The sequence below is a fragment of the Balaenoptera physalus genome (genome assembly GCF_965194825.1).
Source record: "Balaenoptera physalus genome assembly, chromosome: 16".
Lineage (NCBI taxonomy): Eukaryota > Metazoa > Chordata > Mammalia > Artiodactyla > Balaenopteridae > Balaenoptera > Balaenoptera physalus.
In genome coordinates this window covers 46,089,610-46,101,116 of record NC_138898.1, presented here as the reverse complement: position 1 = coordinate 46,101,116, position 11,507 = coordinate 46,089,610, and the positions used below count along the sequence as shown (strand labels likewise).

Sequence of the window (11,507 nt, the reverse complement as noted above, 5' to 3'; positions counted from 1 at the left end):
CCAGGAGTTGCTTGAGGAGAATTGTGGCGTCGATTCCTTGGAAACACGATGGGAATCACAGTGCGTAAAGGATCCTTTAAGCTTCCTTTGGCGGAAACAGCCAGGAGTCAGGAAAGGCCTCAGAGGGAGAAGGAGGAGGGGTGGGGGAGGGTCTTGGAGAGCGACTTGCCTGGTCCAGGCCCAGGTGGCAGGGGGACAAGAGCACAGCTGTGCCTATGCTGAGCAACGCCCACCAACAGCGAGGATGCCCGTGTCTGGGCTCCCCTTGGCTCTGCCGGAGTCACGGGCCTGGGAAGCCAGCCAGGTATGTGAGGAGGACGCATCCTGAAGAAGTCCTCACACCACACAAAGGGTTGTCTCCCCAGGAAACCCTGCGACACACACTTGGGAGCAGGTTTGTATTCAGGAGGTGATCGCGGGCAGCAAAAGGAGAGGAGGCAAGGAGGGAGAAGGTCCACGTGGCTGCTACCAAGAGTCCCAGGGCAGCCACGGGCTTCTCCTGCACACCCACCTCTGAGTGGCCGCCCTGGGGCAGGGATGCTGAGCCCGGAGACACAGCTCAGACGCACCCGTGCTCCTAGCTTGTGCCACCTGCGGCTGGCTCAGGTGTCCACGGGGGAGAGACCCACCCCCTGGGCCCAGCCGGCTGCCCTGCTGGCAGGACGGCCTCAGCTGCCCAGCACCCAACCTCTGGAACCAGGCGGCACAAAGCTGCTTGCAATGCTGACGTTTAATGACCAATTCTACGGGAGGAAATGACAGGGAGGAATGTCCACATTGCCCGGATGTGACACCCAGACACCTGCTCATACAGAGGACAGAACCAGAGCTGCTCAGCCACTGAAGGGCCACGACAGGGCGTCACTGGTGCCCAGGAGGAGGACAGCGGAGCCCAGGCTGGTACGTGGTCTCAGTCAGGGGGGCCTTCCAAGCAGGTGTTGTTCAGGAGTTGAAACTTTGTTCTCCATGGGTCAGTGATGATGGTAAAGAAGCAGGTGATGGTCTGCGGGACAAAGCACAGGGACAGAGTGGGGGGAGGGGCCTTGGGAAGCGTGTGGCTCCAGCTCTAAAGCTGCATCCACCCAACCTTGCCTTCCTGGGGTGGGCAGCTGGGGGTGCAGGCTCTGGCCCTCAGTCCTGGATGTTCCCGACCTGGGACTCTCTCCTGACCCCAGAGGCACCTGGGTCATTCTCCCCTCTCCAGCTCTGTGGTCTCCAGGGACCCCTCCCCCAGGATGTCCCAGTGTGACTCATGCCCCCAGTGTCCCAGCAGGGCCTCTGATCCAACTCGGGTTTGTCCCGGGGCGGGACTCACCCCCTTTATCACCAGGGCAGGGCCTGGGAGGGAGGGCAGTGGGGCTCCTCAGCCTCCACCCCTCGGGCTCTGGGTCAGTGGCAGGGGGACCCGAGAGGGGGCTACTCAGCCAAGGTGATGTTGCCCTCCCGCACTTCTCCTGAAGGCAGGGAAGGGAGATGGGTGAACACCAGGGAGGGGACATTCCCATCTCTGGCCCAGGTGACCTGGACCCAAGTGGTCAGGAGCAAACTGACCCAAGTGTGACCTGGGGTGCAGCGGCTAGACAGGCCAGGGGCGTGCAAGTGACCCGGGGCTGGCCTGCCTGGCTGGGCTCCGTCCTGCAAATGCCCCCTCCGTGTCCCTTGGAATGACATTGCCATCACTCCCCACACCCCCTGCTCTGAGGCAGCGTCCACGGCCGTGTAACCTGAGGGCAGCTGTCGCGCGTCTTACATTGTTCACATCTGGCCTTGCTTGAAACGGACAGTTGTCAATGTCTTCGTCAAATTTTCCACACCTGGTTCGGCCGAGCTGCAGCTCCGTGGAGAACACGATGCCGAAATCAACCTGGGTTTGTACAGACACTGAAGTGGACGCAGCCCTCCTGCCCCTTATGTAGCCAATAGAGTAGATCCACGCAGTGTAGGCAGGACAGGGACCTGAGGGGTGGGGTGCTGACTCTCCAACTTTGCTGGATAAATCAGTGCTGAGAAAGGGAGATTCCCCTCTGTGCCCCCTTGTCACCCCTTTCACCTGCCCTACAGCAAGACAAATGCCACACAAAGCTACTGCTACACACACACACACACACACCTCTCTCTCTCACACACACACACATACTCACAAGCACACACAAGGACACACAAGCACACACAGGACCAGAAGTTCTTCTACCGCGGAGTGTTCTCAGTGTTCGTGTCTGTAGCACCATGAAAATCACACCCCTGGTTGCATTCTGCAGGATTGCGTTGCTAGGGGAACATTTTAGGATTAAGAATGCCATCTGGGAAGAGTGTAAATCACACTCGGTCCACGTAGGTGGGGACCCAGAGGGAGCCCAGAACACGTGGAGTCAGAGGAGAGGCTGCGAGCTCCCAGAGGCTCCTCAGGACCAGGGGGCCCTGTGACTCCTGAGCCGCTCTCCTCCTCCCTCTGTGGGTGTCTCTGTGTATCTCTCTCTGTTTTTCTTAATTTAACCTATTTTAATGTTATTTCTTTGAAATCTATTCGAAATCTCTCTAATCCAATATTTTCTGTCTGGCTCTTTTTTAACTAAATAGCTTTAACCCCTCTTAGTCCATATTTGGTCATTCTTCATTAAACAAGGTCAGAAATGATGAAAACTGAAAATACACCTTACATGTGAGTAGACTGACTGAAGTTTAAAACGTTCCCAAGTTATTTCTTTTATAAAAACTGAAACCAACCAAAGAGATTGTATTAATATTTCCCTCTATTTTACGGGCTATAAACGATGATCAAGATCCCTTGTTAACTCCCCTACCACCGCTGGCCCCTCGTTAACAGCAACGGGGGAGGAGGTGGTACCTACCGGCTCCTTCCACGACCTCAGAATGCGCACCACCTTGTAGGCATTGCTGTCCTGGCTCCTCAGGTTGAATACGTGTAAGCCGTACTCCACCGTGGCAAGGAAGTAGTTCTTTGAGGCTCGCTGGTCATCATCATTCACTTCCTCTTGGGAATCCCAGTCTTGAGTCACCAGGAGCTGGGGACCTAAGAGAAGCAGGAGCAGGGCCCAGGGCTGAGCCCACCTGCACGTCCACTGCCGGCAAGGCATGGCTGTGGGCACCTGGGCACCCAGGCTTCTCCCTTCCCTGCGCCGGCTCCTACCCAGCCTTCCTGGGCATTGGGCCAGTTCATCTGCTCTGGGACATACTCCTGGCCCTGGTCCTCCCCTCTGGCGTCACACCCTTGTCCCTTCCCTCTTGTGACCCTGCCTCCTCCATCCAAAGCTGATAAAATTGCCTCCTGTTCAGGAAAGAGAAGCGAGACCCAGGCAGGGTGGGTCGGGAAGGACCAGCCGTGGAGGAGGGACGCCTGCAGCTGAATCCCAGCCATATGCTTCCCTCAGCACCTCAGTGGGAGGGGAGGCTTATTTTTGTGCCCCAGATTCAGACAATGAATCAAGGTCACAGCTGCAAGTGATTTAAGTGGAAGGGGGTCCCTGGACACAGCAGTAGGTGAGGGTCAGTGAGACAAGGAGGGACAGAGCCAAAGAGCATGAGTGGCCCAGAGCCAGCTTTGTGGGTGACAGAAGGTGGCCTGCAGTGGCTGGGAAGGATTCCAAAACTCCTGCCTGAGAATCACAGGCCTGAACGCTGGGGGCCTTGGCTCCGTGCGGTGTAGGCTTCCCTAGGCTTCCACCTCCTTGGTGCTACTCCCTTGCTGTAGGCAGACCAGCCTCATGACAGAGAGGTGAGGAAGGCAGGAGGTGCTGACAGCCACCAGCGACCACTAGCAAGGATGGTCCACGAGGGCTTCTGCCGTAGAGGGGAGGGGTTTTTTGTAAAAGTGGGCGTTGGCTTGGGAATCAAATGCCAGGGGAGTCAGAGACAGAGGAAGGAGCTTGGGGACGGGAAAGATGCCAGGTCATCAGCGCCTGGTCATCTTCTCCCGAACACAGCTGGGCACGGGTACGGCCTGTGGCCAAGCTCTGACAACAGGGTGAGGAGGCGGGTGAGGAAGTCACGTCCAGGTCCATGACACCCCTATGTGCTCGCCAGGACAGCCGTGTGCAGAACCCAGGAGGGATTTCAGCACCGTGATTATCAAAGGCCTCTGAGGTCGGCTGGGGAGGAGTCCCGCCAGGAGTAGGCAGGACACAGGCCTCAGGCAGGTGGGCGCCAGGAGCCCCGGACCTGCAGGACGCGTCCCTCCTCCTCCAGCTTGCCCACCTGGGTCACCCCGACGCCCTCCCCTCACTCACTGGAAACGCGTGGGATGCCCCCCGCCCCACACAGCCTGGGCTCCCCCATGCTGGAGCTGCACCCACTGTCCTTTCTGGACCCCAGGAGCATGGGGTGTCCGACTCAGGTTCCCTCTCATGTTAGGACACGGGGGGCAGACTTGTCCCCGTTAACAAGACTTCCCCACCAAGCGTAAACATCTGTAGAAGTCCCTTCTTGTTGTCTCAGTCCGTCACTAGTCAAATGGCATCTAGGAGAATGTCCATGGCACTGGTCCAGCTCAGGACGGGATGGAGTGCTCAAGCCTCCATAGTAACGTGGCCTAGGTTATGGGCATAAGAGACATCATGAGCTCTAATGCTCTAATGGATAAGGATAATGTGGTATGAATACAAAATGGAATATTACTCAGCCATAAAAAAGAATGCAGTTCTTCCAGTGCAGCAATGTGGGTGGACCTAGAGAATATTATGCTTAGAGAAATAAGTCAGACAGAGAAAGACAAATACTCTGTATCAACCTATATGTGGAACCCCTCAAAACAATACAAACAAATCTATAAGCAAAACAGAAACAGATTCACAGGCATAGAAAACAAACTAGTGGTTACCAGTCAGGAGAAGCATGGGGAGGGGCAAATGAAGGGTAAGGGATTAAGAGAGGCAGAGTACTATGTATACAATAGATAAGCAACAAGGATGTATTATATAACACAGGGAAATATAGTCATTTCCTTGCCATAACTTTGAGTGGAGTATATCCGTGAAAGACTGAATCACAATGTATATACACCTGTAACTAATATAATATTTTAAAGCAAATGTAATTGAATAAAAAATACATAGAAAAAATTTTCACAGAAAAACTCCTTGTAATAGTTGTAATTAGAAAAACTTCAACAGTCAATTCTTAGGCATTGACTAAATATGAGAATGACTTTTGAGTATTAGAAAGACACCAGCTGTGAGCGAGTCTGTGCGGGTGACAGGGGGACAGGCTATCAGGGGCAAAGCCCCTCCTCTCCCTGACAAGCACAGCCTCTCACTGATGTCAGGCTTCTGGAAACCGACCTTTTTCTCTGTCCCCAGGCATGGTGTTCTGACCCTTTCCCTGATCCAGTGTGGCCACCAGAAACCATTCTCAAGCCCCCAGCCTCCAGCCCACACAAGTGACTGACTTCTCATTGTGACTCTGCTGTGGCCACTCCCGGGGACCCTGAACTGTGCTACTCAACGTGTGGACCAGAGGCAGGGACAGCACCGTCCCCTGGGAACCGACTAAGAGGCACATTCTCCGGGCCTGCACAGACCTGCTGGGTCAGGATCCTGGGGGAGGGCAAGGCCCAGGGTTGGGGGCACCCACAGGCCTCCAGGGGGGATGCTGGGCCCCTCGGAAGTGCTCCAGTAGCTGCGAACAGAAGCTAAAGGCCTGTTCCGGGGACACAGAGGCAAAGTCTTGTCTGGAAAGAGTGTGCTGTGTCATTGTCCCAGAGCTGGTTTGTGCCCCAGGAAGGGGAGGCTGTGACGATCTCTTCCTCGGACGCAGACCCGGCACACAGGAGTTGTGTGCCCGCTGAGCTGTGGCCCCGAGGCGCCGAGACACTGGCGCCTCCTGCGGACTCAGCTCAGCCTCCTGAGCGCCTTGGCTTCCTCCCCTCTCTCTGCTTCCCCCTCACTCACTCTGCCTCCTCCGGCGACAACCCCCGACAAGGGGACACCCCGGGCCCAGGGTGTGTCAGTGGCCACCCTCCGGTCACACCTCTGGAGGGAGGGCGTGTCCGTCAGCCAGCCAGGCCCCAGGCTGAGAACCGGGGTGGAGGGATTGTGTCACGGGAGACGCATGGATTTGGCGGGAAGCTCCTGCTTCTAGGACCTGCAAGTCCTCTCCCCTGGCACCTGCCCAGGGGCCTGGGCGCCTGTGTTCCAGACCTCGAGGGAGCTGGGGGCCACGGGGGACGAGGACACACCTGCACTTGTCAAGACCTCGGCCCTCTGCTGCTTTCTTAGCGTGAATACGCTTCACATCTGGGCAGGCCGCCTTCTGTCACCCACAAAGCTGGCTCTGGGCCACTCATCCTCTTTGGCTCTGTCCCTCCTCTTCTCGCTGACCCTCACCTACTGCTGTGTCCAGAGACCCCCTTCCAATTCAACCCTTTGCAATTGTGTCCTTGATTCAGCGTCTGAAACTGGGACACAAAACTCAGCCTCTCCTCCCACTGAGGTGCCGAGGGGGTTGTATGGCTGGGCTTCAGCTGCAGGGGTCCCTCCTCCACGGCTGGTCCTTCTCCACCCACCCTGCCTGGGTCTCGCTTCTCTTTCCTGAACAGGAGGCAATTTTATCAGCTTTGGATGGAGAAGGCAGGGTCACAAGAGGGAAGGGACAGGGTGTGACGCCAGAGGGGAGGATCAGGGCCAGGAGTATGTCCCGGAGCAGATGAACTGGCCCAATGCCCAGGGAGGCTGGGTGGGAGCCGGCGCAGGGAAGGGCGAAGCCTGGGTGTCCGGGCGCCCACAGCCATGCTGTGTCAGCAGTGGAGGTGCAGGTGGGCTCAGCCCTGCGCCCTGCTCCTGCTTCTCTTAGGTCCCCAGCTCGTGGTGACTCATGGCTGGCAACCCCAAGGGGAAGGGAATGGTGAAGACCAAGCAACCTTGGAGCTTTACTTCCCTGCCACCGTGGAGTACGCCGTACACGTATTCAACCAGAGGAGCCAGGACAGGAATGCCTACAAGGTTGTGCGCATCCTGAGGTCGTGGAAGGAGCAGGTAGGTGCCACATCCTCCCCCCTCCCCCACTGGCCCACACCTGCTGTTAATGAGGGTCGGGAGGGGGAGTGTCATCAAGGGATCTCCATCACCATTTGAAACCCATAATATAGAGGCATAAACTCTATTTGGTTAGTTTCAGGTTTTATAAAAAAAATAACTTGGGAATTTTTAAAACCGTCAGTCTACTCACATGTAAGGTGTGTTTTTAGTTTTTGTCATTTTTGACCTTGTTTAATGAAGAATGACCAAATATGGACTAAGAGGGGATGAAACTATTTAGTAAAATAAAAAGAGCCGGACAGAAAATACTGGTTTGGAAAGATTTAGAAAAGATTTCATGGAAATAACATTAAAATAGGTTAATATAGGAAAAACAGAGAGAGACAGATACACAGAGACACTCACAGAGGGAAGGGGAGAGCGGCTCGGGGGTCACAGGCCCCCCTGGTCCGGAGGAGCCCCTGGGCGCTCACAGCCTCTCCTCTGACTCCACGTGTTCTGGGCTCCCTCTGGGTCCCCACCTACGTGGACCGAGTGTGATTTACACTCTTCGCAGATGGCATTCTTAATCCTAAAATGTTCCCCTAGCAACGCAATCTCTACAGAATGCAACCAGGAGTGCGATTTTCATGTGGGCTGCAGACCCAAACCCCGAGAACATTCTGCAGGAGGAGCACTTCTGGTCCTGTGTGTGCGCGTGTGTGGTTGTGTATGTGTGCTTTGAGTGCTTGTGTGTGGTGGGGCGCTGGGGCGTCACTCCCTCTGCACCTCTGGATGGAGTGATAGAAGGAAGGCAGAGGGCCCTCCACGCTGCTGGGCCTCACTCCGTGGGCACTGGAGCTGGTCCTGGCTGGTCCTGCTGCCCTGCGCCCTCCAGCTGGGCCTCTGTCTATGGTCTTTGGCCTGGAGTCCAAGACTGACTCTGGGTGTTGGGAATAAAGGCCAGGGTGGAGCCAGAAGACACTGCAAGGCTGAAGGACCAGGGAGTGGAGAAGAGGACAGAAACCTTCAGAGCGCACTTAGTGAGAAGGGGTGATGTTTCATAGAACCATTGTCCCAATTCTGTGAGTGTGCCTGTGTGCTTGTGTTCTCGTGTGTGTGTGTGTGAATGTGTGTGTGTGTGGGAGGGGCAGGGAATGCGTCCACTTCAAGGTCTGTACGAACGCAGGCAAATGGCATCGTGTTCTCCACGGAGCTGCAGCTCGGCCGAACCAGGTGTGGGAAATTTGACGAAGACATTGACAACTGTCCGTTTCAAGCAAGTCCAGATGGGAACAATGTAAGACACGCGACAGCTGCCCTCAGGTTACATGGCCGTGGATGCTGCCTCGGAGCAGGGGGTGTGGGGAGTGATGACAATGTCATTCCAAGGGACACGGAGGGGGCATTTGCAGGATGGAGCCCAGCCAGGCAGGCCAGCCCCGGGTCACTTGTACGTCCCTGGCCTGTCTGCTCACTGGCCCCATTCTAGCCGCTGCACCCCAGGTCACACTGGGGTCGGATTGCTCCTGACCACTTGGGTCCAGGTCACCTGGGCCAGAGACGGGAATGTCCCCTCCCTGGTGTTCACCCACCTCCCTTCCCTGCCTTTAGGAGAAGTGCAGGGGGGCAACATCACCTTGGCTGAGTAGCCCCCTCTCGGGTCCCCATGCCACTGACCCAGAGCCCGAGGGGTGGAGGCTGAGGAGCCCCACTGCCCTCCCTCCCAGGCCCTGCCCTGGTGATAAAGGGGGTGAGTCCCGCCCCGGGACAAACCCGAGTTGGATCAGAGGCCCTGCTGGGACACTGGGGGCATGGATCACACTGGGACATCCTGGGGGAGGGGTCCCTGGAGACCACAGAGCTGGAGAGGGGAGAATGACCCAGGTGCCTCTGGGGTCAGAAGAGAGTCCCAGGTCGGGAACATCCAGGACTGAGGGCCAGAGCCTGTACCCTCAGCTGCCCACCCCAGGAAGGCAAGGTTGGGGGGATGCGGCTTTAGAGCCGGAGCCACACGCTTCCCAAGGCCCCTCCCCCCACTCTGTCCCTGTGCTTTGTCCCGCAGACCATCACCTGCTTCTTTACAATCGACACTGAACCCTGGAGAACAAAGTTTCAACTCCTGAACAACACCTGCTCGGAAGGCCCCCCTGACTGAGACCACGTACCAGCCTGGGCTCCGCTGTCCTCCTCCTGGGCACCAGTGACGCCCTGTCGTGGCCCTTCAGTGGCTGAGCAGCTCTGGTTCTGTCCTCTGTATGAGCAGGTGTCTGGGTGTCACATCCGGGCAATGTGGACATTCCTCCCTGTCATTTCCTCCCGTAGAATTGGTCATTAAATGTCAGAATTGCAAGCAGCTTTGTGCCGCCTGGTTCCAGAGGTTGGGTGCTGGGCAGCTGAGGCCGTCCTGCCAGCAGGGCAGCCGGCTGGGCCCAGGGGGTGGGTCTCTCTCCCTTGGACACCTGAGCCAGCCACAGGTGGCACAAGCTAGGGGCACAGGTGCATCTGAGCTGTGTCTCCGGGCTCAAGGGATGACCGTCGTCCTCAGAGGGGCATCAGTACAGCCTGGCAGGGAACCCTCTGTGCAGGATGGACCCAGACAGGGCCTCAGACCCCTCAGCACCTGCCCTGGGGCCTTGCTCACACACACCCACTGGTCCAGGATGTTCGGGGCGGGGCAGAATGTAGGAGGGGCTCCAGCCTCCACTCAAGGTGGGCCCACCCACCAGAAGCTGCAGTGTCTCCAGGAGCCTCTTAGAAACATGCAGCCCCAGGGATTCTGGACTTTTGGATAGGGATGCTGCATTTTCTCTAAACCCAGGGACCACCAGATTATCAAAGTTGAGAGGTGCTGGTGATGCCAATGATATGGAGAACCTGCGCAGATCTCCCAGAACGGGGCTGGGCAGATGTATCCGTCATGGGAGAAGCAGGAGCAGGGCACAGGGCTGAGCCCACCTGCACCTCCACTGCTGACACAGCATGGCTGTGAGCGCCCGGGCACCCAGGCTTCGCCCTTCCCCGCGCCGGCTCCCACCCAGCCTCCCTGGGCATTGGGCCAGTTCCTCTGCTCCGGGACATACTCCTGGCCCTGGTCCTCCCCTCTGGCGTCACACCCTGTCCCTTCCCTCTTGTGACCTTGACTCCTCCATCCAAAGCTGATAAAATTGCCTCCTGCTCAGGAAAGAGAAGCGAGACCCAGGCAGGGTGGGTGGAGAAGGACCAGCCGTGGAGGAGGGACCCCTGCAGCTGAAGCCCAGCCATACAACCCCCTCGGCACCTCAGTGGGAGGGGAGGCTGAGTTTTTGTCCCAGTTTCGGGCGCTGAATCAAGGACACAATGGCAAGGGGTTGAATTGGAAGGGGGTCTCTGGATACAGCAGTAGGTGAGGGTCAGCGAGAAGAGGAGGGACAGAGCCAAAGAGGTTGAGTGGCCCAGAGCCAGCTTTCTGGGTGACAGAAGGCGGCCTGCCCAGACGTGAAGCGTATTCACGCTAAGAAAGCAGCAGAGGGCCGAGGTCTTGACAAGTGCGGGTGTGTCCTCGTCCCCCGTGGCCCCCAGCCCCCTCGAGGTCTGGAACACAGGTGCCCAGGCCCCTGGGCGGGTGCCAGGGGAGAGGACTTGCAGGTCCTAGAAGCAGGGGCTTCCCGCCAAATCCCTGAGTCTCCTGTGACACAATCCCTCCGCCCCTGGTTCTCAGCCTGGGGCCTGGCTGGCTGACGGACACGGCATCCCTCCAGAGGTGTGACCGGAGGGTGACCACTGACACACCCTGGGCCCGGGGTGCCCCCTTGTCGGGGGGTGTCACCGGAGGAGGCAGAGTGAGTAAGGGGGAAGCAGAGAGAGGGGAGGAAGCCAAGGCGCTCAGGAGGCTGAGCTGAGTCCGCAGGAGACGCCAGTGTCTCGGCGCCTCGGGGCCACAGCTCAGCGGGCACACAACTCCTGTGTGCCGGGTCTGCGTCCGAGGAAGAGATCGTCACAGCCTCCCCTTCCTGGGGCACAAACCAGCTCTGGGACGATGACACAGCACACTCTTTCCAGACAAGACTTTGCCTCTGTGCCCCGAAACAGGCCTTTAGCCTCTGTCCGCAGCACTTGGAGCACTTCCGACGGGCCCAGCATCCCCCGGAGGCCTGTGGATGTCCCCAACCCTGGGCCTTGCCCTCCCCCAGGATCCTGACCCAGCAGGTCTGTGCAGGCCCGGAGAATGTGCCTCTTAGTCGGTTCCCAGGGGACGGTGCTGTCCCTGCCTCTGGTCCACACGTTGAGTAGCACAGTTCAGGGTCTCCAGGAGTGGCCACAGCAGAGTCACAATGAGAAGTCAGTCACTTGTGTGGGCTGGGGGCTTGAGAATGGTTTCTAGTGGCCACACTGGATCAGAGAAAGAGTAAGAATATCATGCCTGGGGACAGAGAAAAAGGTGGGTTTCCAGAAGCCAGGCATCAGTGAGCATATGGTACCTATGGGGGTAGAGAAGGGGCTTTGACCCTGACTTTCTGTCCCCCCCTCACCCCCACCCCGCACTGACTTGCTTAGAGC

The 11,507-nt window shown here is 57.5% G+C and overlaps 2 protein-coding genes across 3 annotated transcripts; one reads left to right on the top strand and one right to left on the bottom strand.

The window, feature by feature from the left end:
• Window positions 1-597: 597 nt before the first annotated feature.
• On the bottom strand, window positions 598-5,513 carry LOC309645900 (cystatin-9-like). Its single transcript, XM_082431738.1, has 3 exons — window positions 2,850-5,513; window positions 1,751-1,864; window positions 598-1,003 (listed from the first exon to the last, which is right to left on the bottom strand). Exons 1-3 carry the CDS (start codon window positions 3,093-3,095, stop codon window positions 911-913), a joined length of 453 nt encoding a protein of 150 aa, XP_082287864.1. The 5' UTR covers window positions 3,096-5,513; the 3' UTR covers window positions 598-910.
• Window positions 5,514-5,619: 106 nt separating this feature from the next.
• Window positions 5,620-10,210, top strand: LOC309644832 (cystatin-9-like). 2 transcript variants are annotated; one of them, XM_082428953.1, is made up of 3 exons: window positions 5,620-6,986; window positions 8,191-8,268; window positions 9,034-10,210. In XM_082428953.1, exons 1-3 carry the CDS (start codon window positions 6,741-6,743, stop codon window positions 9,124-9,126), a joined length of 417 nt encoding a protein of 138 aa, XP_082285079.1. In that variant the 5' UTR covers window positions 5,620-6,740; the 3' UTR covers window positions 9,127-10,210. The 2 variants fall into 2 exon arrangements, with proteins under 2 accessions (XP_082285079.1, XP_082285078.1); XM_082428952.1 differs by having other exon boundaries at window positions 8,158-8,268.
• Window positions 10,211-11,507: the final 1,297 nt, after the last annotated feature.